At 43.8% G+C, this 25,000-nt stretch overlaps 1 protein-coding gene across 1 annotated transcript in view; it reads left to right on the forward strand.

Annotated features, from left to right (window-relative positions):
• Positions 1–9,236, forward strand: part of slc7a11 (solute carrier family 7 member 11) — a 394,483-nt gene extending 385,247 nt beyond the window's left edge. Inside the window, exons 8-12 of the mRNA XM_034689275.1 lie at positions 5,731–5,834; positions 6,136–6,232; positions 7,844–7,993; positions 8,377–8,554; positions 8,984–9,236. Coding sequence (XP_034545166.1) covers positions 5,731–5,834; positions 6,136–6,232; positions 7,844–7,993; positions 8,377–8,554; positions 8,984–9,039 — 585 coding nt within the window. The 3' untranslated portion in view covers positions 9,040–9,236. The remainder of the gene's footprint in view (positions 1–5,730; positions 5,835–6,135; positions 6,233–7,843; positions 7,994–8,376; positions 8,555–8,983) is intronic.
• The last annotated feature ends 15,764 nt before the right edge of the window (positions 9,237–25,000 follow it).

Consider the following 25,000-nt stretch of genomic DNA (forward strand, 5'->3'; position numbering starts at 1 on the left):
GGATGGATAGGTGGGTGGAAGGATGGATGAATGGATAGATAAATGAATAGATGGATGGATGGATGGATGGATAAATGAATGGATGGATGGATAGGTGGGTGGAAGGATGGATGAATGGATAGATAAATGAAAGAATGGATGGATGGATAGGTGGATGGATGGATAGATAGGTGGGTGGAAGGATGGATGGATGAATGAATGGATGGATAAATGAATGGATGGATGAATGGATGGATGGATGGATGGATGGATGAATGAATGAATGAATGAATGAATGGATAGATAGATAGATAGATAGATAGATAGATAGATAGATAGATAGATAGATAGATAGATAGATAGATAGATAGATAGATAGATAGATAGATAGATAGATAGATAGATGGATAAAGTTCTTCCGTAATCTCATCATACCATTTGGTGTTGAGAAGAGACAGAGTACATTAAAATGCTAAAATGGTATTTGTTTATATTAAGTATATACATTTATGAACATGTGTTGTACATGAAGAGATACACATACAGCTGATTATGAAGACCAATAGGAACTATAGAGCTATGAATACACACAAAAGGCACTTCAAACATACTCAGTTATAATATAACGTAAGGTTTAAAGTAGTTATTATAATATGGAAGGATAGGACAGTACAATAGGATACAATAAGATAGGAGGGTATATCTAAAATAGAATATATCACACATAACATGACTTCATTAAAGGACATATTTAATGTATGTACACATTACAGGGAGTAGATAATAATGAGTCTAATTCAGAGTCTGTGTGTTTAACATGTGCAGATTAAGACTTACAGAGGCACCACAGACCTCCTGTATCTGTCTTTAGAACAGCCAGGGGGATCAGTCTGTTGATGAAGCTGCTCCTCAGACTTTCAGGCATATAAAGAGGGTGAGAGACATTGTCCATGATGTCAGTCTGTCCTCAACCACCCCCTCTAGTCTGGCCAGCTGCAGGCCTGCAGACTCAGCATTGTTAATCACTTTGTTAAGTCTGTTGGCATCCTCTGCTGTGAGGCCTGCACACAGGAGAGTGTGCTGGCACCAACAGAGTAATAAAACATGAGGAGCATCCTGCTGCAGACATTAAAAGACCTGAAGCCGACTCAGGCCCTTCCTGTAGACGGCGTCTGTGTTTGTGGACCTCTTCAGGTACCTCTAAGACTCAACAATATCCATATCAGTCCCACTGATGCAGACTGATTCAGAAAAGGAGAAGTTGAAATCCTCTCAGGGTCCTCCATGGTTTCCTTTGTCTTCCCTTTTTCTCACACTGCCTCACAAACTGCTCCACCAGGCTTCTCCACTCCTCTTCCTGTCCGTACTTGGTACACACCGTGATGGTTGTGTTATCTGAGTATATATGAAGATGACATGAGTCTGAGTTGTACTGGAAGTCAGACGTGTAGGTGGTGAAGAGAAAGGAGAAAGTTCCCTGAGAGACCCGGGGATACTCAGCAGACGGTCAGACCCTCTGCAGCCTCACAAACGGTGGCGTGCCCGTCAGGTAGCAGCGTTAGCTCCTTTCGTTAGCACCGCGGTTGGCTTCCTACACTTTGCACATCATTATTAGCCAAGTGTGTCGGACAGCTCGGCTTCCCAGCAGCTGTTAATGTGATTGTTCCAGCCCAGCTCTGTTAATGCTAATCACATCAAACACACCCACTAATAACGCACACTATTGCTTATTAGACTGAGGGCTGCCATCAGGGCTACTGTACGCTGTGCAGACTCATTCACTCAGAAGGCTGAGATCTTTGCTAATGCACTTAGTGTTATTGCCCTGTGTACAATGAGTGATCGCAGCGCCTTAAGAAAGGTGTTAAGAGCATTTATGTGTTCTTAGAAGGCTGAGATGGAATCAAAGAATTACACTCTGCTCTTCCTCTCTCTCAGACAAATGGCTGAAGTTTACTACTCAAACTTAATTACAGAGTTGGACTCCAGTCTAGGACTCGTCTGAAGGAGGCCCACCTCCAGGTATAATTAGTAATTTGAGACGTCATAAATTACAGGTGTGTTCTGGTAATGTTAGAGTGTGAGGGCTGATGGACAGAGCAGGCTGAAGACTTGAGTATTGAAAGTTCTTTGTTTCCAAAGTCTTCAGAGTGTAATGTTGGAGTTATACTACCAGTCAGAAGTTTGGATCACCTTCTCATTCAAGGGTTTAGATTAATACCAAAGACATCAAAACTATGAAAAGAACATATATGGATTTATTGAATGAACAACAAAGTGTTAAACAAAGCAGAATCTGTTTTATATTTTAGATTCTGTAAAGTAGCCCCCTTTTTCCTTCATGACAGCTTTACACACTCTTGGTATTCTCTCAGTCTGCTTCATGAAGTGGTCTCCTGGAATGGTTTCTAATTAACACGAGCCTTGTCAAGAGTTCATTTGTAGAATGACTTGTCTTCTTAATGTGTTTGAGACCATCAGTTGTCTTGTTCAGAGCTAGGGTTAGTACACAATGGATAGCCCTATTTGACTACTGTTGTAATCCAGATTATGGTAAAAACAGATTATTTCATAGTTTTGATGTCTTCAGTATTAATCTACAATGTTGAAAATAATTAAAATGAATAAAAAACATTGAATGAGAAGGTGAGTCCAAACCTTTGACTGGTAGTGTAGGCTGTTTCTGGTTAAACTGACATATAACCACTCCTCCAGAGACATGAGGAACCAGCACAGGCAGGAGGACGCTGACATGCAAGGAGGGATGAAGGCTGCTGGAGCTAGCTCTGCTAGTGGTAGACTCACTTTGTGAACCAGGAAAGATGCTTCAGGTGCATCCTTTGTGGCCCAACATATCCTTCGCTTCCTTACGCAGCAATCCTGTCACACCTTGATGATTTAGCCAGCGTTTTCCCGACGTATCAAAATGCCTCTAAAACACTGACATACGCTGAATTAGCAATGTTTTTTTTTCAATTTGAGGCATATACATATCATATTCATAACTTATGCCCAACTATAGTAAGATAAGATAAGATAAGATAAGATAAGATACTCCTTTGTTCATCCCACAACGGGGAAATTCATGGAGTTACAGCAGCAAACAAGAAGGTGTACAGTTCAAGAATTCCAACAAGAATATATATAAAAAGAAATGTCCATCAGAGACGACAGCTTGGCCATAATCCTCCTGTCAGCCACCACCTCCACAGGGTCCAGGACTGAGCTGGCCTTCTTCACCAGTTAGTTCAGTCTTGCTCTCCTGTATCCTGTCCGCCCACAGCAGGTGAAATCCTTCCAATGTGGCGTTCGTGTCCGGTGTTAGATCTGTTAGCATGATGCTACTCTGCCAGTATTCCCTCTGGTGCTGGGTTAGCTCGTCCACCTTATCGTAGATAGATCTTACAGTCCCCATAACGGTGGGTGGAAGGACAGGTCCATGTCGGCTTTTTTAGCTTGCGCCTCAGTACCAGCACGTCGTCCTTGCATCCTTCTCCTCAGCTCGCAGGGAACATCGGGCCTAGCATTGTTTAACATCAACATGCTACGAGCTGCTAACAGCTGATCTTGTATGTAAACAATGCAACCATGGTTACACGCAGGATCTCCGGACACAGACAGGAACAAAATAGAAAACGAAACCGGTTTGGTGTCCATGGCTAACAAATGAGTCATTAAAAGACATGACAGGCTCCAAATACAAAGAGAACTAAACAGATATGAAAAATGAGTCGTATAAAGAACAATGACGAGAGAGCTGCTGCAACAAGCAGCTAAGCAACAGAAGGCTGTGCAAAGCGCACAGCGGAGTAATAACTCAGACAAAGTGTATAAAAGCAGGTGTATGCTGGATGTATGATCCATACGTTAAATACTCGCCCTCAGCAGCGTGCTTCAGCAGCGTGCTTCTTCAGCAGCGTGCTTCTTCAGCAGCGTGCTTCAGCAGCGTGCTTCAGCAGCGTGCTTCTTCAGCAGCGTGCTTCTTCAGCAGCCTGCTTCTTCAGCAGCGTGCTTCTTCAGCAGCCTGCTTCTTCAGCAGCGTGCTTCTTCAGCAGCGTGCTTCTTCAGCAGCGTGCTTCTTCAGCAGCGTGCTTCTTCAGCAGCGTGCTGCTTCGCTTCAGCCTGCTTCAGCCTGCTTCAGCCTGCTTCAGCGTGCTTCAGCGTGCTCTTAACTTATACAAAACTTGCCTATAACTGCGACTTACGCCAGCGTACTCGCCAATTTTTTATACGCCAGCATAGGCTGGCTAAGTCGTCAAGGTGTGATGGGGCCACTAAGGTTATTTTGGGGGCTTTTTTCCTGTATTTGAAATGACAGGTTGAGAGACACAGGAAATATGGAGAGAGAGAGAGAGGGGTTAATATGCACCAAATCATACCAGGAACAGGAATCGATCCTTTGACCAGTGTGATGAGGACTGTCACCTCCATACATGGGGTGCCGTGTGTACTAGCTGAGCAAATAGAACAAATGTTTGAAACTTAACAGAGAGAGTCTCTACAGAGATAAAGCTGTTAAGAGGAGGAGATGACTTTTTAAAACCAGTAATAGCAGTAATGTTGCTCTTAAACCCTGCTGTCTTTTACAAAGCCCACATCTTTGTTCAGAGAACTTAACTCCCCCATGATATCAACAGATTAATAACTCTTCTTCTGTCTCATAACGAGGTCCTTTGTCCGGGGTTGAATCCTTATCATGTCTGCACAGAGTCAGCTTTGTGTTCGTCTAAACATCAACGTTGATATTTTCAGGTTATCCTGTTTGAGTGGGTGTAATGCATGAAACTGGGATTTATGTCAGATGATGTTTGATCTCTTAAGGATGTCAAACATACCTTCAACAAAAGCCAAGCGTCCCAACCATTGCATCATGATCCATTGCTTACCTGACTGTGATGTTAAACCATGTGTGTTGAACCTCGAACACACACGGAAAGATAAATCCTCTTTCCCTTACAGTCCCTTCTTGTCCACACAAGCGTGGACAGTGACTAATCAGCTCTGAATGGCTTCATGAATAATAAGCAGCTTCTTCTCCCACTTCTGCATGACCCATTTATGACAATTACTGCCAGCAGCCCAGTCAGCGGCTCTAATTCCATCCGACTAACCCCACTTAATGAAAAAGACAAAACCTCAGTTCAATAAAGTTAGAGCTGGAAACTTTGATACATTCGCACAAGATCCCCGCTGCTCTCTCCTGAAGAGGTTCAATGTTTTGAACCCTTTTTTTCTTTAAGTGAAGTCCACTCTCACTCACAACAAGACTGATACGACTGCTCAGTCAGAAGAGCCAGGCCACACACTGTAGGTTCCCCTCCAGCTTCATCTGAGGCTGCTGTGACAGGGTTTCATGTTTAGATGTCCACTTGGGAGTCAGCGGTCAAACAAACAAGGGACTAATCCAGGACACCGCAGTCCACTTTCAGTACAAATCCACCAGTCAGTGTTGACTCCTCTTCCACAGTTTACTTCTTTAAGATACGTAACGTACATTATAAATGTCAGGTGTAAATGATTCATGTTAAACTTCATGACAGGAGTTACTTCTTCTTCTTCTTCTTCTCAAGTATCCATGTGTCAGAGCCACAGAGTGTCAAACATGGACTTGGTCTCAGTGTTGTCATCCAGTGGTTTCTTTGTACTTTGACAGTGAATCTCCTTGGTGCCCTGCAGAGATCTGTTACAATGCATTGAACAATAACTGAACATAACATCTCCTCTCTCCTCTCTCCTCTCTCCTCGTCACAGACGTTTGCAGAGAAGCTGTTGGGGAAGTTCTCCATCGCCGTCCCAGTGTTTGTGGCCTTGTCCTGCTACGGCTCCATGAACGGCTGCCTCTTTGCCCTGTCCAGGTAAAGATACTTCCTCTTTCCTGACCTTCATGTCATAATGGCATATCTTTAAGAACCCCTTCAGTGCCAGACATATGCCACATGACTCTCCTCAGAACATCCATCTCTGCCTCTTGTTGGACTCTTTACTCAGAGTGTAGATTTCCTCTCACACTCATCATGATATCTGAATGTAGATCACGCTTTGCATGACATTACACAAAGTTCAGTCTGCTGATTCAGCCAATAAGAATGTGCTCGCAGATAGATAATCTGTATTAAGTTTATGTGTGTGTGTGTGTGTGTGTGTGTGTGTTGACAGAATGTTCTTCGTGGCGTCACGAGAAGGTCAGCTCCCTGAGGTTTTGTCAATGGTCCACATCCGCAGACACACTCCGCTGGCTGCTGTCCTCATACTGGTCAGTAAAGAACATGAACAGCCTGAAGTTTGATGTTAAACACACGTGACTCCAGGTATCTACAGTCATGGCCAAAAGTTTTGAGAATGACACAAATATTACATTTTCACAAAGTCTGCTGCTTCAGGGTTTTTAGGTGTTTTTGTCAGATGTTTCTATGGTATAATGAAATACAATTAGAAGCATTTCATAAGTATCAAAAGCTTTTATTGAGAATTACACAGAATTCATGCAATAAGTCAATATTTGCAGTGTTGACCCTTCTTTTTCAAGACCTCTGCAATTCTCCCTGGCATGCTGTCAATCAACTTCTGGACCAAATCCTGACTGATGGCAGTCCATTCTTGCATAATCAATGCTTGGAGTTTGTCAGAATTTGTGGGTTTTTGATTGTCCACCCGCCTCTTGAGGATTGACCACAAGTTCTCAATGGGATTAAGATCTGGAGAGTTTCCTGGCCAAGGGCCCAAAATCTTAATGTTTTGTTCCCCGAGCCATTTTGTTATGACTTTTGCTTTATGGCAAGGTGCTCCATCATGCTGGAAAAGGCATTCTTCATCACCAAACTGCCCTTGGATGGTTGGGAGAAGTTGCTCTCGGAGGACGTTCTGGTACCATTCTTTATTCATGGCTGTGTTTTTAGGCAAGATTGTGAGAGAGCCCACTCCCTTGACCGAAAAGCAACCCCACACATGAATGGTCTCAGGATGCTTCACTGTTGGCAAGAGACAGGACTGATGGTAGCGCTCACCTCGTCTTCTCCGAACAAGCCTTCCTCCAGATGCCCCAAACAATCGGAAAGGGGATTCATCAGAGAAAATGACTTTACCCCAGTCCTCAGCAGTCCAGTCCCTGTACCTTCTGCAGAATATCAGTCTGTCCCTGATGTTTTTACTGGAGAGAAGTGGCTTCTTTGCTGCCCTCCTTGACACCAGGCCTTCCTCCAAAAGTCTTCGCCTCACTGTACGTGCAGATGCACTCACACCTGCCTGCTGCCATTCCTGAGCAAGCTCTGCACTGGTGGCGGCCCGATCCCGCAGCTGTAACACCTTCAGGAGACAGTCCTGGTGCTTGCTGGACTTTCTTGGGTACCCTGGAGCCTGTTTGGCAACAATTGAACCTCTCTCCTTGAAGTTCTTGATAATTCAATAGACGGTTGACTGAAGTGCAATCTTACTCGCTGCTATAAACTTCCCTGTTAGGCCCTTTTTGTGTGTGTGACACCTGTGTGTCATTGAAATGATGTTAGCTGGTCCTTTTGTGGCAGGGCTGAAATGCAGTGGAAATGTGTTTTTGGTGATAAAGTTCATTTTCAAGGCAAAGAGGGACTTTGCAATTAATTGCAGTTGAGCTGATCACTCCTCATAACATTCTGGAGTATATGCAAATTGCCATTATAAAAACTGAAACAGCAGACTTTGTGAAAATGAATAGTTGTGTCATTCTCAAAACTTTTGGCCATGACTGTACAGATCTGGTCCAGTACTGTCAGCGGGTCCAGTGTTGTATACAGTTTAATGACAGTCACACCGATATACAGGAAGAAAATAACATTTTTTTTGCGTGTGTGTGTGTGTGTGTGTGTGTGTGTGTGTGTGTGTGTGTTTGCAGTACCCTATGACCATGCTCCAGCTGTTTGTAGGGGACATCTACGGCCTGTTGAACTTCATGAGCTTCCTGCGCTGGCTCTTCATCGGTGTGGTGGTCCTGGGTCTAATTTATCTCCGATACACCAAACCCGACCTGCCCCGCCCCTTTAAGGTCAGTTCGTCCACACCTGCACAAGGTTCACCTCCTTAATAAAGCTCTGTTCAGTTGTTTTTTTACACATGCAAACCTGACTCTGTATCATTGTACAGTATCTATTGATATATACTGATCATTTATTTGTTTTGTTGTTTTATTTTCTACTTTTTATCTTTTATTTATTTATTTGTATTTTTATTTATGATTAATATTTTTTATTTTTTTTTATTACTATTATTTTTGCTTTGGAAATATTGTTTTTTCCTTGTCAATAAAGCTGTTTGAATTGAAACTGTGGAGACAAACTGGCTCTCCAAACAGCACGGGGAGCTGACCTGAAACTCAGTGGCCTACCTGAGTCCTCCTCTCTGTAACCACTTGCCCTGCCTTGTCCTCAGGTACCGCTCTTCATCCCTGTGGTGTTCTGCCTCACCTGTTTCTTCATGGTCTTCCTGTCTCTGTACTCGGACCCGATCAATACCGGGATCGGGTTCGCCATTTCCCTCACCGGGATCCCCGCCTACTACGTCTTCATCTACTTCAGCGATAGACCAAAGTGGCTTCAGAGGGCGCTAGGTGAGTCACGGCTCCTGGGAGAGATCGTTCTTTATCCCGTTTTCATTTACTCCTGTAAGTTTAGGAACATGAGGAAGTACCTTTTGCATTCTTTCAAAATAAAAGCACATTTTATTTTACCTGTAACATTTTTTGCAAACACATGATCACAGAACAGGTTATTTTTATGATGTTAACTTAAGAACCAGATTGTTATGAACTTGTTTGCAGGAACAGTAAAAGTTTCCTTTGTCCTGCAGAAGAAGCCTGCAGATAGCTGCAGTGCTCATGGTGTATATATGAGCGTATAAGTTTGCACATTTAAAACTCTTTTGATGCATGTGGCTCCATAACACCACTCTTCTTTCCTCCACACATTCTCATCAGGGTCGAACAGAGTGTGCATGTTTCTATGTAACATATAATAACATGTCTTATCTGTGTCTTCAGATTCCTTCAACAGAACCTTACAGATCCTCCTGGAGGTCGTCCCCGCTGAGCAATAAGAGCGCAAAACGCGCGCACACACACACACACACACACACACACACACACACACACACACACACACACACACACACACACACACCCACACACACACAGAGAACTGAACTGTAACACATATTAGATGTAGAGTTGTCTCTGTATGATGTCAGTTTTTGTATGTTTTATTAAAAGTTACACATTTCTTTTAAACCAGTCAGAGTGGATGTTTATCTTTGTGTGAATGTTTTCTCTGTGAATCATGATCAGTCAACGCTCAGTTGATCACTGTTCACACACAACCCACACACAGTGACTGTGATCAGTTTTAACAAAGCAGCAACCTCCGGTCTCAAACTATGAAGCCCACACAGAAGTGTTATAAACTGCAGTTCATCGAGTGTCCACTTGAGGCTGGCTGCAGAAACACCAGAAACCACATACACACCCATTCAAAGTGACGATCTTTACAGCAGAAATAAACATGTTTACAGCCTGGTTCAAAAAACAGCTTGGCTCTATGTAGCTCATTTCTCTATCAGCACACACTGTATGGGGGGTGAATTTATTTCTAACATGACGGTTCAGAAGATATTAAGATTACAAGTTTTTGCCCAAATAAGGACATGACTGACTTGACTGACAGGCGGGAACACATAGCTGTTGGCTAGGAGGCTCAAACCCCGCCTCTTTACCTCACACTAAGTTTGGTTGAGTTCAACATTTCCAATATGGCTGCCACCGATGATTGGCTTCAAAACAGTGCTCAGGAACAGATGGGTGACGTCATGGAGACTACGTCCATTATTTATACAGTCTTTGATTTTAATCCCTACCCCTTCTAACAGCAGCGCGGTCTGTGGCACTCTGTCATAAAACAGAGCTTTTACTTTACTCTGAGTGTCATTTTTGGACTGGACCAGCTTATTGTTTTCATGTTTCATGCTTTACGTCCTTATATGTTTCCTCAAAGTCCAAGTAAGGACGGAGTAACTTGAGGTTGGACTCCCTTCCTGCTGCAGCACTGTGTTCTCAGCTCCAAAGGACCATAGCTGTCAATGCTTTGCTTCTTTTGTTACCTAATTAAGCAAAATGGTCATCATGTCTTGAATTTCAGTGAGTTTTTGATCTTGATCCGTAAAAAAAGCTTCACTGTCAGGCCCATGACCAGTCTGCTGACAGGGATGAGGCAGTATCTCTAACAAATCTATTTAGGATGCACACTTTAAAATATTCTCTCTCTCTCTCTCTCTCTCTCTCTCTCTCTCTCTCTCTCTCTCTCTCTCTCTCTCTCTCTCTCTCTCTCTCTCTCTCTCTCTCTCTCTCTCTCTCTCTCTCTCTCTCTCTCTCTCTCTCTCTCTCTCTCTCTCTCTCTCTCTCTCTCTCTCTTCATCTCCCTCTATCCCTCTCTCCAACACGGTCTCAGCAGATGTGTGTCTAACATGAGTCTGGTCCTGCTGGAGGTTTCTGCCTGTTAAAGGAAGTTTGTCCTTGCCACTGTAACTTGCTAAATGCTGCAAAGTGCTCTGCTCATGGTGGATTAAGATGAGATCAGACTGAGTCCTGTCTGTAAGATGGGACTTGATCTGATCCTGTCTTGATGTTGGGTCTTTGTTAATAATAGAACATAGAGTACGGTCTAGACCTGCTCTGTTTGGAAAGAGTCTGAGGAGAACATTTGTTGGGATTTGGTGCTTTATAAATAAAGATTGATTGAAACTAAAAGTATTACGGGGGAAGATTCTTTCATTCAGTCAGTTTAGTTTTCTGTATGACTTTGAAAAGATAATAAGTTGAGCAAAGTGGGTTAAAATTGTTCATTCTTATATTTCTAAATGAAGGTAAACATATTTAACTCTCTTTTTAACTCTGTGCCGTTGATGTGAGCATCTTTGGTTCAGTTATCCACAGAGTGAGAAATAGTTTTAGTGTTTTTAAATCAGGACCTATTTTATTATATTATTTTAATTTAGTCTTTAAAACTTTTAGACTGCTCCTGTATCATCATGTTTTACTAGAGAAAGTGTTCTTTAAACACGCTCATTCAGAATAAGAGCCTCAGGTGTGTTTCTACCTCAGCTTCTCTCCTCTTCACAGTCAGCTGTGTGTGTGTGTGTGTGTGTGTGTGTGTGTGTGTGTGTCCACTCATGCTGTTTTTAATGCTGGCACTGCCTCTTACCTGCCTACTGTTGCTTGGTTACCAAAGTTGTCTTGAGCGGTTTGTGCCTCAGTGACTGAGAGTCTGTTTAAAATGTGTGTGTGTGTGTGTGTGTGTGTTTAATATTTGCTCTGATTGAAGGCCATTTAAAAGAAAACATGACTCAGATGAGAAGGAACATGTGGATGACTAAGTTCAGAATCCACAGGCTCTCATTTGATGCACTCTTAACCCATCCGTTCAAAGAAGACTGACCTGTCAGTGAGTGCCTGGATTAGCCTGGATTAGCTCCTCCTCCATTTCTGATGTTGACAAAGTTGAAGCCCTCCTCAAGCTCCTTGATTTTGATTGGTCAGTGGTGGAGGCGTCACAAAGATTAGCAAGGTCATATTTTACAACTGTGAGCACGGCACATTTACAGAGGATTCTGAGGATGTTTCTGTGCTCAGGACACTGAGAGCTGAAAACTCTGAACTACCCTGGTTTTGAAAAGACAACAGGGCTACCAGCACAAAAACACACACTGCCAATAGACTGTTAGATATATAAACCAAGTAGCCAGCTGTTTGAGAGGCTGCTTGATGCAAATACATGTAAACAGAAATATCAGTGGATTAGTTTGTGTAAGGCCTACAGTGAGTACAGCTTGGTAGGATGTTTAAATCAGAGATATTTGCAGTCCAATCCACTTTCTGTATTTAGCACATTTAAAAAAACAATCAAGTTGAGCAAAGTGCTGCACAGTGAGGTCAACTAAGTCAAAACACACAGAACATAAAACGCTGTCAGAAAATAAAATTGAATCAATTAAAAGAATCATAATAAAACACTTTAAAAAATAGTTTAAAAACACACAAAAAAGTAAAATTAAACATAAAATAAAAACATGGTAAGAGTAAATAGAACTCCAATAGAAGAACAGACAGAGACAGAGACCACACAACTCTCAGGCTGGGTTAAAAGCCAAGGAGTAAAAACATGTTTTAAGACGGGATTTAAAAGTCGGTAATGTTGGGGACAGTCTAACATGGGGGGCAGCTTGTTCCACAGTTTGGGGGACACTGCCCAGAAGGCACGGCCACCCCTGGTTTTCAGCCTGGTCTTAGGGACCACAAGAAGCTGCTGACCAGTAGACGTCAAAGACCTTGAGGGAGTGTAGCTTTGCAGGAGGTCAGAAATATACTGTGGAGCTACTCCATTTAAATGTTTAAAAACAAACAATACAATCTTAAAATGAATCCAGAAATGAAGAGGGGGCCAGTGGAGGGAGGGGAGGATGGGGGTTATGTGCTCTCGCTTACGGGTGCCAGTTAAAGCTGAGCACTGAGCAGCAGCATTTTGAACTAGCTGTAGGCGTGACAGAGAGGTCTGGTTAACACCTACATAAAGAGCGTTACAGTCGTCCAGACCAGTCCAAATAAAAGCATTTGTAACTTTCTAAAAATCATTAAAAGATTAAACTGATTTAATCTTAAATAAAAGCCACAAATGGTAAAAACAAGATCGGATTACAGAATTGTTCTGTTTATCTAATTTACAATCACCTTCCATTATAACAACGAGGTGGTTACTGTGGGTTTCACGTGAGGTTTCAGGGAGCCCAGGTCCAATATTGGGGCCTTACATTCAGACATTACATTACATACATACATACATACATACATACATTACATTCAAACACAATAATTTCAGTCTTTTTTCATTAAAGTTTAAAAAGTTTTGATGCATATTTATTCAGGTCCAGTTCTTCACTTGTCCAGGTCCAGGTCCTTATTTACTAGTTGGCGTGTGCATTGTGCGACCAGTATCAGTGTATCATGAGTTAGATGTTCTTCATTTCTACAGATTGTAAAAGATACCAGGAGATAATGCTGATTTTCATAACATTTTACTTCATCACCTCTAAGTGCCCCTTTAGAGTCAGGCCAACGTCACTGTTATCTTCTTTTACTCAAATTGTCCTCATTTATCCAGACCGGTGCAGACCTGCAAGTTCTCAGTGAGCATCATATGATGCCAGCAAAAGGCAGTGAGTGTCATGTAGGGAGTGTGCAATGGGTACAATGTATTTTAGGACCCAAGAAGAGACTTTATGAAGAGGACAGCAAATGTTACTAACAGCTGGTGAGACATCCCAGTAACAGTCAAATTCCACCAGATCCGTGTCCGGTCCATCTCTGATTGGTCACAGCACCGGGTCTGATAGATTTCTATTCTAGTCCATGTGTTAACTTCGGCAGGTCGGAGTCCTCCGGATCAGATACACAAGACTTCTATTTTTGCCGGATGCCGGAGCACGACGCATCAATCTCAACAGAGCAGATGGAGCGGGACAGGAAGTCAGGTTTCACCAAAACAAAATGAAAGCATCCGGTTAATTTTCAGAATAAAAGACTCTGTGTTATCACCAGATCCTATTTCACTTAACTACAACAACAAACCAAAGTCATGATGAGCGGAGCCAGACCTGGAGTCAACAGGTCAGAGGTTTTCAGAGGACCAGAAAGACAACATGGATGAGGAGAGGAGGAGGAGGAGAATCCTTGATTCAGTGATTGCAGCGGGAAAACCTCAGTCACATGACTCCAGCTGTCCGGAGGTCCTGCTCTGTGCTGAGTTCTGAAAACACAACCGGTGGGTGTTGACGGAGGAGAGAGCATAGCAGCAGATCATTTAGCTTTAAAGCATCGTTCAGGTCATTATCGTGTCACTGTGAAGCTATCAGTCATACAGACTTCTGTAGCTTCTTCATCAGTGACCATGATGTTTCTAAAAGTGCGTCTGCTGATGACTGCAGAGCTCTGAGGAGTCATTTTCCTTTTCTGACGTCTGCAAATTAACAGAGCTGGAGAGAACAATCAAATGGCTGATTATATTTCATACCTTTCATTTTATGTTGATGAGAACTTAATGCACATTGTAATGTGTTTTGGATCAAACCACCAACAAAATACAATGACTCCCTACCTGTATGAGTTGTCTGATGCAGTGTGGACTCTGGAGGCCACATTGGAGCACAAACATTAGAGACATGAGGAACGCCTGCATCTCAGATGAAAACATGTTTCAGACTTTCTTCTGTGTGATTACTGTTTCACTCCTCCAGCAGGATTTATCAAGCAGATGGTGCAGCTCCCACATTAGGACCTTTGCCATGTGATTCAATCTTTATTATGACTCTCCATCACCTCCCTGACCTGCTGTGGACTCTCTGCTCCCCTGGTACTACACTTACATTTCACATTAGCCAGTCAGACCGCATCAGCACCACCCTCTCCCCTCCTGCATCACGAATGAAGAGGCTGGCTACTGTGTGCCCGGGTGAGGGTACAGTCCTACTCCAGTGTGTGTGTGTGTGTGTGTGTGTGTGTGTGTGTGTGTGTGTGTGTGTGCGTGTGTGCAGTTTGCTGATGTGGCTGCTCTCCATCCCCCCTGGGTGGGATTTGCAGGTAATCTGTCTGTGTAACCGCTGCCCTGTGGCTCCTGGCTGCAGTCCCTCTCAGCTCTGTGTCCTGTAAATGGGGGGCTTTTACTGCTGATGAGAGGACAGCAGGATGGAGACAAAATGCCCGGGAGCTTCCACTTTAGCGCCGAGCCATAAAAAGCTGGCTTCAAGTCAACTCGCAGGAACCTTTGTGTGAGCAAAGTTAGTCGAGCTTGCACTGCAGGCGAGCAGACCTTTAGCACTCTGCTCACGGTCCACTGTGCCTTCTCCTCTGAGAGTGTCACTTTTATATAAGTAACTTCACGTGGGCTGTAATTAACAAAAGGAACATTTCATAGTGTTAGGGTTTGTGTTGCTCTGTGACACATGTCCCAAATGTCTCTGACGTCTTTGGCAGCGAGGACAGTCTGAACAAGAACCTGAAGACCATGCTTGAGTACAAGTGACGATATCACACCACACAGTGACGCTGGTAAGGTGCATTTGGACCAAGAGTTCCGGGGTTTTTTAGCCTCAGAACTACTTTACCCTGAACTAAAAGGTTCCTGTGCCCCCATTGTTCTACCGCAAGCTGAAGTCCCAGGTAGATTGTGTAACTCAGGCCAGTGACGTATGGAGAAAAAAAAAGTGAATGCACTACACCACCAGACCAGTAGAGGGCAGTAACACAAAGAGGAATGCCATTCATCACAGATGACACCATAGAAGCAGACGGACAGGCAGGTATCATTATGAGCAACACGTGAGAGGAGATAAGCGCGAGTAGCAAAGACGTTTCAACACGGCTTTAAAATCCTTTTGAACTCAAAAAGCTGTGGCAGAGATCGGCCGGTGTTCTGGTTTAAACAGCGACCCTGTTAACTGGAGACTTTCAGCCGGATGCATCCCTCATAAACGTCTTTAGACGATCATTAAATATCTGATGAGGATATTTTGAAATCTTAATAAAAACTAAACTAGTTTGCATTCCCAGGAACTCCCTCTGTGTTTCAACAGCTGTGTAAACTCCACAAACACTGACACGTTCAGCTGAAGGTCTCCAGTTTACAGGGTCACTTTTAAAACTGGAACACCGGGAAGAGAGACGCATTCACGGTGGGCTGAGAGAAGACTACTGTTACAAGCTGCTAAATCAAGAGAATCACAGCTTCTTCTTTTGAAAAGTACACACACATACAAAAAAGATAGAACAAATAAAAACTAATGAAAGAAAGAGAAATCAAGTGAATCACAGATGTGTGTGATGTTATTGTGGACGGAGGGAGGAATAAAAACACTGAGGTTAATCTACCAATCAGACATGTTCAGCATTGCAGGCTCTGACCCCTGAAAGTCCCAGGACCCTTGAAAAGTACTACCCCTCTAGCAGGGGCTTTTTATGGGGGAGATTATCTACCCCTGAACTAAATTTAGACCTTGGGTCCACCGGTCGAAACGCACGTAGTTCAGGGGTAAAGTTCCTGCGGTCGAAAAATGCCTGTAGTGATGAAAGGCAGATCTTCTGAGACTACTCGAGTTAAGATCCTAGAGTGTTGATATTTACTGAACTAAAGTATGATAAGTATGTAACTGGTTCTATGTGATTATTCAAAGTAAAAGTACAGGTAGTTAGTAACGTTTATCTCATCCTCCATCATGCACTCAGAAAGGCTGCCTGGTGTTGTTCACAGAGACGCTTCTTACTGACGCCTCTGGAAGTCAGCAGTTAACCATGTCTGAGCTCCTTGATAAAAACTGTAAATAAAATGTTCATCAGGAATCTTCTACAGTTAACAACGTTTGTTTTAAAGAACTGGAAATAAAGGCTCTGATGTTTGAGTCTGACTCAGGGAGAGGAGGTGTGACCTTTTCATCTTACCTGCATGCCACGTGAAGGAGATAATTAACACCCACAAGAATTCAGGTTCAAGGTGGAACTGCAAAAAAACACACACATCCACCCCAGGATTTGGCTTTATAAGGCTGTCACCCAGGTGTCTTCTTATGTGTGCGTGTGTGTGTGTGTGTGTGTGTGTGTGTGTGTGTGTGTGTGTGTGTGTACTGTGTCAGCACACACACACACACACACACACACCTGATAATATGTTTATCACACAGCATCAAGAGCATAGGGAGACAACATTTGATCCCCGATCCAACAGTTTAGAGCTGATTTGCAGCGTGTTTTCATCATCCCGCTCTCCTCCTGTCTGTGATGTCAGGCCGGGATTCAGACCGGGGAGATTTGTGAACGTCTCTAAAAGTAGATTCTGTCAGGTGTGAAAAAAAAACAAACAAACAATCAGATGTAGGTTGTAAACAAAAGCTGGGTCTGGTTAGAAGTCTGATGTGATGTATATCTGGTGTTTACTGAGCTTCTCCTGGCTGGATTGGTTGTCTCCACATGCCATTGTTTTTTAACTCTCCACATCTTAAAGCACTTTAACATTTAACCTGAACTTACTTTATTCTACTGTGATTTATTTCTCCATACAGGAGGAAATGACTCTGTGTATTAGTGAGAGGAGCTGCTGATGAAACAGACTGAAATGAATGCTGATTCCTCTTTAAAGCCTTCAAAACAAACAAACCAGCAGTGACAAAGATGATCATTGTTTTTAGCTTCATGATGAGCTCTGCTGGAGACGGCTGTTGTTGTAGCAGATTCTTCAACAAAACGGCAGAGTCTGGCTTGATGGTCAAAGTCTCGTTTAATACTAGATCTAACCATCGGTGTCAACCTGCCCCCCATCCAGGACTTGTACAGGTCCCCGGCCAGGAAATAGGCAGGTAGGATCACCGCTGACCCCTCACACCCTGGACACAAATTTTTCAAACTCCTCCCCTCCGGCAGGCGCTACAGATCACTGTGCGCCATAAGAACAGTTTCTTTCCCCAGGCTGTCACTCTGATAACACTAATCCATAACAGTGTCATACCTGTTGGATCAATAATCTCTGTAAATAAACATGTAGATATGCTGTAACAATTCTCCAAGCAGAATTCCATGTTTCTATTTGATTTATTATTTAAAGCTAGGGTTGGTAGTCACGGAAAACTAGCATGAATTTGGATGTAGCATTTGCTCAGGTCTCCGTCTAACCCCTTCCCCACTCCCCTCGGAGCTCCTCCAAAACGACGCCCCCGCTCACATGCACAAGCGCCGCTGATTCGCGACCATATGATGGTGACTGATTCCAAACCGGTCCTCAGCACATGGTTTGTGTTTTGCACTACGTCAACTCATGTCTCACTCAGCGGTAAGAAAACACCAAAACATTCTCATAGTGAAAGTTAAAAACACAAACAAACATGGCTGCTGTTAGTACTCACAACTCACAGGGAGCTGGAGAGAGGAGAGACAAGAGGAGAAGTTTTTCATTCATTCAAACATTGATTGTTGTTTTGTTGGTTGTCGTGATCACGGCCGACAGTGACCGGTTTAAAACTCAATGTGTTCCTGAATTGGCTCCTCATCCCTACAGCGTCCGGACAGACACTACAGTACATCTACATTTTCTGTAGGACTTCCTGAATGTCATTCATTCTTTTACTTGTCAGAGCCCCCGTGGTGAGAGCTGTTTAGACTCTGATCCGGACTACAGTCCTGAGCAAAGCACCTCATCGGGTCAGAGGGGACAGGCCCGAGGTCGAGCGAGAGGGGCAGTCAGTAGAGTCAGGGGAAGCAGATGCAGGAGACGGGGACTCAGAGTACACACCGGGGAAATGTATGTGCAGGAGGCGGGCAGAACGGCAGGACAGGATTTGATTGGTTTCATCATTTGGCTCCCTGCCATCAGGAGCCAAATGATGAAACCAATCAAATGGTTGGTGTTTTCCCAGGTTTACTCCGGCTGTAGATAGCAGCTTTTTTTACCTCTTTTTTAAGAACACATTATGTATTGATTACCATCAGGACATAAAGATCATTTTAACCAGTATGACAAAAAATGGATCTAAATCTGACTACCAACCCCAGCTTTAAGTATAACCCACATATTCTTTTTTAATGTAAAGCTACCTCATGTTCATGTCATCTTTGCACTACTCACCACTGCTATGTTATCACATATTATTTGAGCCTGTACATATAGTCATGCCTACTTGTTGTTCTTTTGTATTTATGGCTGATGTTATTGTTATTATTGTTATTATATTTTTATTTGTATGTCTTATTCTTATGCCTTGAACAAAGAGAGCACAGTTTACCAAAGATAAATTCCTTGTGTGTTCAAGCATACCTGGCCAATAAATCGGATTCTGATTCTGATTCTGATTCTGATCACACTCAGCTTTTATACACTACACAATCTCAGCTATGTGACGGTCTCCATGAACACCTGGTCAATATTTGGCAGCTCAGTTTCACACACACTGAAGTTTCCCATAAATTGATATTACTTGCCAAAAAAGGACATTATCTGCCCCCAACGCATGTCATGTCCCAGGTCGGAGTAACCCAGCACTACTTCTGAACTTCTGGGAAGTCCTAACGTTTCTAACTCCCGTGACTTTATACAGTTACAAAATGATACCAAACCTCCAATAATATTGACTTTCCCAATACTGACAGACAGAGCGACATACAGCAGCCTGCAGAAACAGACTTATCATTATGAATATGTGTTATTATATTTAGTTTTCATCAACTACAAAACTAACAGACACAGATACTCCATAATAATATATACAAAACAACAAACATACAAACAAACAGAAACTAAACAACAAGACATGACAAGCTCTTAAAGAGCTCATAGTATCCTATTACCCCTCTAGAACACTACACTCCCAACATGCAGGCCTGCTGGTCCTACCTAAAGTCTCTAAAAGTAGTATGGGAGGTAGAACCTTCAGTTATCAGGCCCCTCTCATCTAATCAGTCAGGGTCCGGGAGGCAGACACCCTCTCTACTTTTAAGAGTAGAAAGAGAAGAAAAATCAGAAAGAAGAATGAATGAAGAGGAGCGACTCTAACAGGCTGCATGCTTTGCTTTGGTTGTCAGTTAAGAAGTGACTGTGAATCTTTACATTATCTTTAATGGTCCAGTGAGGAGAATTGAACTTGTTAAAGACCAGCGATGACAAGACTGATCATTTCTATGTTATTATTTGAACCACCAGTAGGAGCTTCCCTGTGGTCGGTGTCCGACTGGAGGATTTACAGCACGTTAAAAAAACTGTCTTTTTACATTTTTAACTGCAAACATTTACAAGAAGTCAAATGTTTGTCTGTTGAAAGAAGAGTTCTTTTTTTTTGGTCATAAAACATCACTCATAATTGAAGTGAAAATAAAAGGCACTGCTTTGTCCACAGGGGGCGCCATGATCAACACAAACTGAACTTCCTCACAGGAGCTTTAAAACGTGTTGCTGCAGTGTTTCCAGCAGGGGGCGATTCCAGCCAGCGAGGAACAACATGGAGTCCAACTTTGAGATGAAAAATGTTGTAGAGGGGACTGAGAGGAGCTGTACAGACTGTGTTACATGGAAATGGTTGTCATGCTGCTGATGTAGAAGGAATGTAGATTTTAATCTTAATTTAATGTCTCCACACTGAGCTCAGTCACCTGCTCAGCATCGCTGGCAGTGAACCTGTCTTATCCTGCTGCAGCTGAGGCCTCTGTGCAGGGACAGACCAGGTTTCACCTCCTCTGGACTTATTCTGGTCTTTCTCTGTGACGTGCCCTCAATAATGTGAAAAATAAAATATCACAACATCTCTGGATTTGCTCCTGCTTTAAAACCTCCCTCGGTGTGTGTTTGTGATTCAATGCAGCTCAAAGCGACTGCATGGATTCAGTATTTCTGTCTGGGTTGTTGTTCTCCTCCTCACTCTTCCTTTTCTCCCTCCTCCTCTCTTCCTCTCCTGTTGTTCCCCGGGCGAACACTTGGTGGTGCTGCTGTGCTTCACAAAACTGATGGACATTTCCTTTTTAAAGGACAGTGTGAAGCACAGAACCTGTCTAAACATTGAGAGACACAGCCTGACCTCACATACCTGAAATAACAGCTCAGAAAGAGGAGTTCTGGTCCAGGGTCTAGAGTAGGAGGGCTTTTATAAGAACGCAACAACGGCCCGGAAGGGACGAGGGAAATAGTCTCACATTCCAAAATGGACTTTAAGACATTGAACCTCACCTCTGAGAATCATCAAGTGAGGCGCATAATGAAGAGCGGCGTCTCTAAGATGTTCAGAGAGTAAAGAGTGGTGTCGGAGGCAGGGAGCCTCTCTCCGTCAGACAATAGAAGAAGGTTTTATGGATTCAATAGTGCAGCTCTTTAAAACAGATCTCATGCTTCTGACAAACCAAGGTTAGGAAATGTTGGAGAGATTGATTCTTTTCAGCTCAAGGATGAAAACAGAGAAACACAGAGGAAGAGGAAGAGACACGTCGGTGTAATTGGTGTTTTATAGTTTCTTCTGTGGAGCAGCCTCGTTTTCTCTGGGTCTCTGTCACAGTCAGATGTGTTTATGATGATTTAGTGACAGTGGAGTCTGTGCTAACTCAATTACATTCACTCCCTGTTTAATGTATCCATTAACATCCTTTATTTCACTCTGTCTATATTTAGGTTGTTAAATTCCTCCTCTGCCACAGTATAAGACTGTCATAGAGATATATCCTCTGTTTCTTTCAGACAGGTATGAAGACATGAGTAAGGAGCTCTGTGTCTGTGTCTTCAGTTTAACATTACCACTATGAGTCTGATTCTGATTTTGCTTCAACAAAAATGTTAGGGCATCCTGGTTAATATCTGTGTCCGTGAAGCTGAACATTCGTCCAGAGTCTCCATGATGCGTTCGACTTGGTCACGGAGCCTAACTCGAAAACATTTCTCTGCTCCACCTGGTCAGCCAATTCCGAGACTGACTGTGCCACTCTGCCAAAGAACGCCATGCTCGCCGAAGGTTCAGTGAGCTGAGGAAAGGACCGTGCAGAGCGCCACAACTGACTCTTCTTCTGTGGACCCCGCTGTCTGACAGATAGCACCAGTGTTAAAGAGCCCACCACCAGCCTCCCAGACTGGATGTGTAGAAACAGTGGGACTGCAGGTGAAGTCTGACGTCACTTTTCCGCCCCGTGCACATTGTGATTTCATTTTCCAGTTGGTTTGAATATTGTGACAGATTTAGTGGGGCAGATTTGAAAAAGAAAAAGCAATGTGCTTTCAGTTTTTATTTCAATTGTGTTACAAAATGTGTAAGCTTGAACATGAAAGTTAAACTGAAAAAGGAGTAAAAAATGCGTATTCATCCTGAAAATGAAAAAAACATTTCTGTGAATGCATTTCATTTTTGAATTTAATTTAATTTGAATTATGATAATAATTTAGCAGGGCATTTTTTAAAAATTAAAAAGCAAATGTAATTTTCTTTTTCATTTTTGTTGTGTGAAATAATTGGCATTGCTGAAGATTAAAATGAAATTGCAAAAATGATTAATGAATATTAATTTTAGTTATGAGTCACATAATGCACCCATCCATCCATCCATCCATCTTCTTCCGCTTATCCGGGTCCGGGTCGCGGGGGCAGCAGTCTCAGCAGGGAAGCCCAGACACTCCTCTCCCCGGCCACTTCCACCAGCTCTTCTGGGAGGATACCGAGGCGCTCCCAGGCCAGCTGAGAGACATAGTCTCGCCAGCGTGTCCTGGGCCTTCCCCGTGGCCTCCTCCCAGTCGGACATGCCCGAAACACCTCCCCAGGGAGACGCCCGGGAGGCATCCTAACCAGATGCCCGAACCACCTCATCTGGCTCCTCTCGATCCGGAGGAGCAGCGGCTCTACTTTGAGCCTCTCCCGGATGTCTGAGCTCCTGACCCTATCTCTAAGGCTGAGCCCAGACACCCTGCGGAGAAAGCTCATTTCGGCCGCTTGTATTCGCGATCTTGTTCTTTCGGTCACTACCCACAGCTCATGACCATAGGTGAGGGTCAGAACGTAGATTGACCGGTAAATTGAGAGCTTTGCCTTCTGGCTCAGCTCTCTCTTCACCACGACAGACCGGTACAGCGCCCGCATCACTGCAGACGCCGCCCCGATCCGTCTGTCAATCTCCCGCTCCCTTTTCCCCTCACTCGTGAACAAGACCCCGAGATACTTGAACTCCTCCGCCTGGGGCAAAGACTCCCCTCCGACCCGGAGAGGGCAGGCCACCCTTTTCCGACTGAGCACCATGGCCTCAGACTTGGAGGTGCTGATCCCCATCCCCGCTGCTTCACACTCAGCTGCAAACCGTCCCAGCGCGAGCTGGAGGTCACCGCTCGATGGAGCCAATAGGACGACATCATCTGCAAAGAGCAGAGACGGAATCCCAAGGCCACCGAACCGGAAACCCTCCGCCACTTGGCTGCGCCTAGAAATTCTGTCCATAAAAGTTATGAACAGAACCGGTGACAAAGGGCAGACCTGGCGGAGTCCAACCCCCACCGGGAACGAATTCGACTTACTGCCGGCAATGCGAACCAGACTCTGGCTCCGACAATACAGAGATTGAATGGCCCGTAGCAACAAGCCATCCACCCCATATTCCCGGAGCACCCTCCAAAGGATACCTCGGGGGACACGGTCGTAAGCCTTCTCCAGGTCCACAAAGCACATGTGGACTGGTTGGGCAAACTCCCATGCCCCCTCCAGCACCCTCCCGAGGGTATAGAGCTGGTCCAGTGTTCCACGGCCAGGACGAAAACCGCATTGTTCCTCCTGTATCCGAGGTTCAACCAACAGCCGGACTCTCCTCTCCAGCACCCTAGAGTAGACTTTCCCAGGGAGGCTGAGGAGTGTGATCCCCCTATAGTTGGAACACACCCTCTGATCCCCCTTCTTGAAAAGGGGGACCACCACACCCGTCTGCCACTCCAGAGGCACCGTCCCCGATGTCCATGCAACGTTGCAGAGGCGTGTCAACCAGGACAGCCCTACAACATCCAGAGCCTTGAGGAACTCGGGCTCCACCAACATAATGCACCCATATTTGGAAAATGAATAAGCATTTCTGTTCAAATTTTCTTTTTGATTTTAATCTGCTTTAACGGGGTAAAGAAAGTTTATAACTGTCCCTTATTTCTATTTAACTGTGAATGACTTATAAATGCTAGGTGGGAACTTTTTAGGTGTGCAAAGAACAAAGTCACAGTAAATGCATTTTCTTGTTGACCTTGACAAACACAGTTCATGCACCAGCACCATGTGTGCTGCTGTGTGGTGTTTTTCTTCCACTCTAAAGCTGTCGTGTCTTTGTGTCAGGAAAGCTTTTCTGGTTAAGATTTCCCAATCACAGAACCCATCTGTAATCATTGTCAATCTACAACTGATGACGAGAGATGAATGGATGAAACCAGTGGTTATGAGAACGACTTCTAGCTATGACTTACTTTTCAAAGCTGCTTCTTCCCCGCAACATAATCGCCATGATCTACACCCCACAGGATAGAACCTGTTCATCCGTTTCAGGTACAGGCAGGTCTCAGTTAAACAGCATTCAGGCTTCACTCTGGCGTCCTGCAGTCACATGAACCTGAAACAGAAACTGATGTTCTTGTGATGTTCTTGTAATTAACAGGTCTTAATTTTGCTGAAATAAGAACATCATGATGCAGATTAGTCCAAAGTCCAAAGTCAAGCTTTGTCAGGTCTGTCCTCAAGAGGAGAAGAAAACTACTGACACAATGTTTGTTTGTTGAAGTTGGGATCTATCATTTGTGATACGTTCCAGGAAGTCAGGAAATCTAAACGCTAGGGGTGTAACGATTCTTTTTAACAAGGATTTGATTCATATCATGATTTCTGGTTGCTGATATGATTAAAGGACGATATTGGTTCATTTAGAACGATACGCTCCAAAATGATTCAGTGACTTGAAATTGATTCAGTAACTTTTTACCCAAAAATTCAACCAGTGTGACTGTGAAATAAATCCCTTGATACTGGACAGTCCTAGATTCCTGTTGTTTACTGGATTTTCAACCACACTGTAGGGTCGCATGTCTTTGCAGATAAACTTGGCATTTGTTGCTGTGATGTTTTTGGCCTGAGCCGAGTTTTGTCCTAGTATCTGACTAAACATGCTGGAGAGGCCTGAGGCTTCTGCAGAGCTGATGTTACCTTGATGAACACTGCAAGAGGTGCCTGGACGGACGGCGTTGTGTGAAATCCCATGATGCCTTAGTAGGTGGTTGGATAGATTAGTGGTGTTGCCTTTTACTTGACCTTTACATATCCTACAAACAGCGATCGACTTATTTAGAACATCTCTGTCTTTGCAAAAGCCAAAGTGTTTCCACACACTGGACAACAATGGTGGGTTGATAATTTCTCACTCGCCAGCTTCTCCTCTGCCGTCCGCCATGCTATGTTTTGTTGTCTGCTGGAGCGTGGCGATGACATCACAGACAGGCAG

This window comes from Notolabrus celidotus, chromosome 8 (genome assembly GCF_009762535.1).
Source record: "Notolabrus celidotus isolate fNotCel1 chromosome 8, fNotCel1.pri, whole genome shotgun sequence".
Lineage (NCBI taxonomy): Eukaryota > Metazoa > Chordata > Actinopteri > Labriformes > Labridae > Notolabrus > Notolabrus celidotus.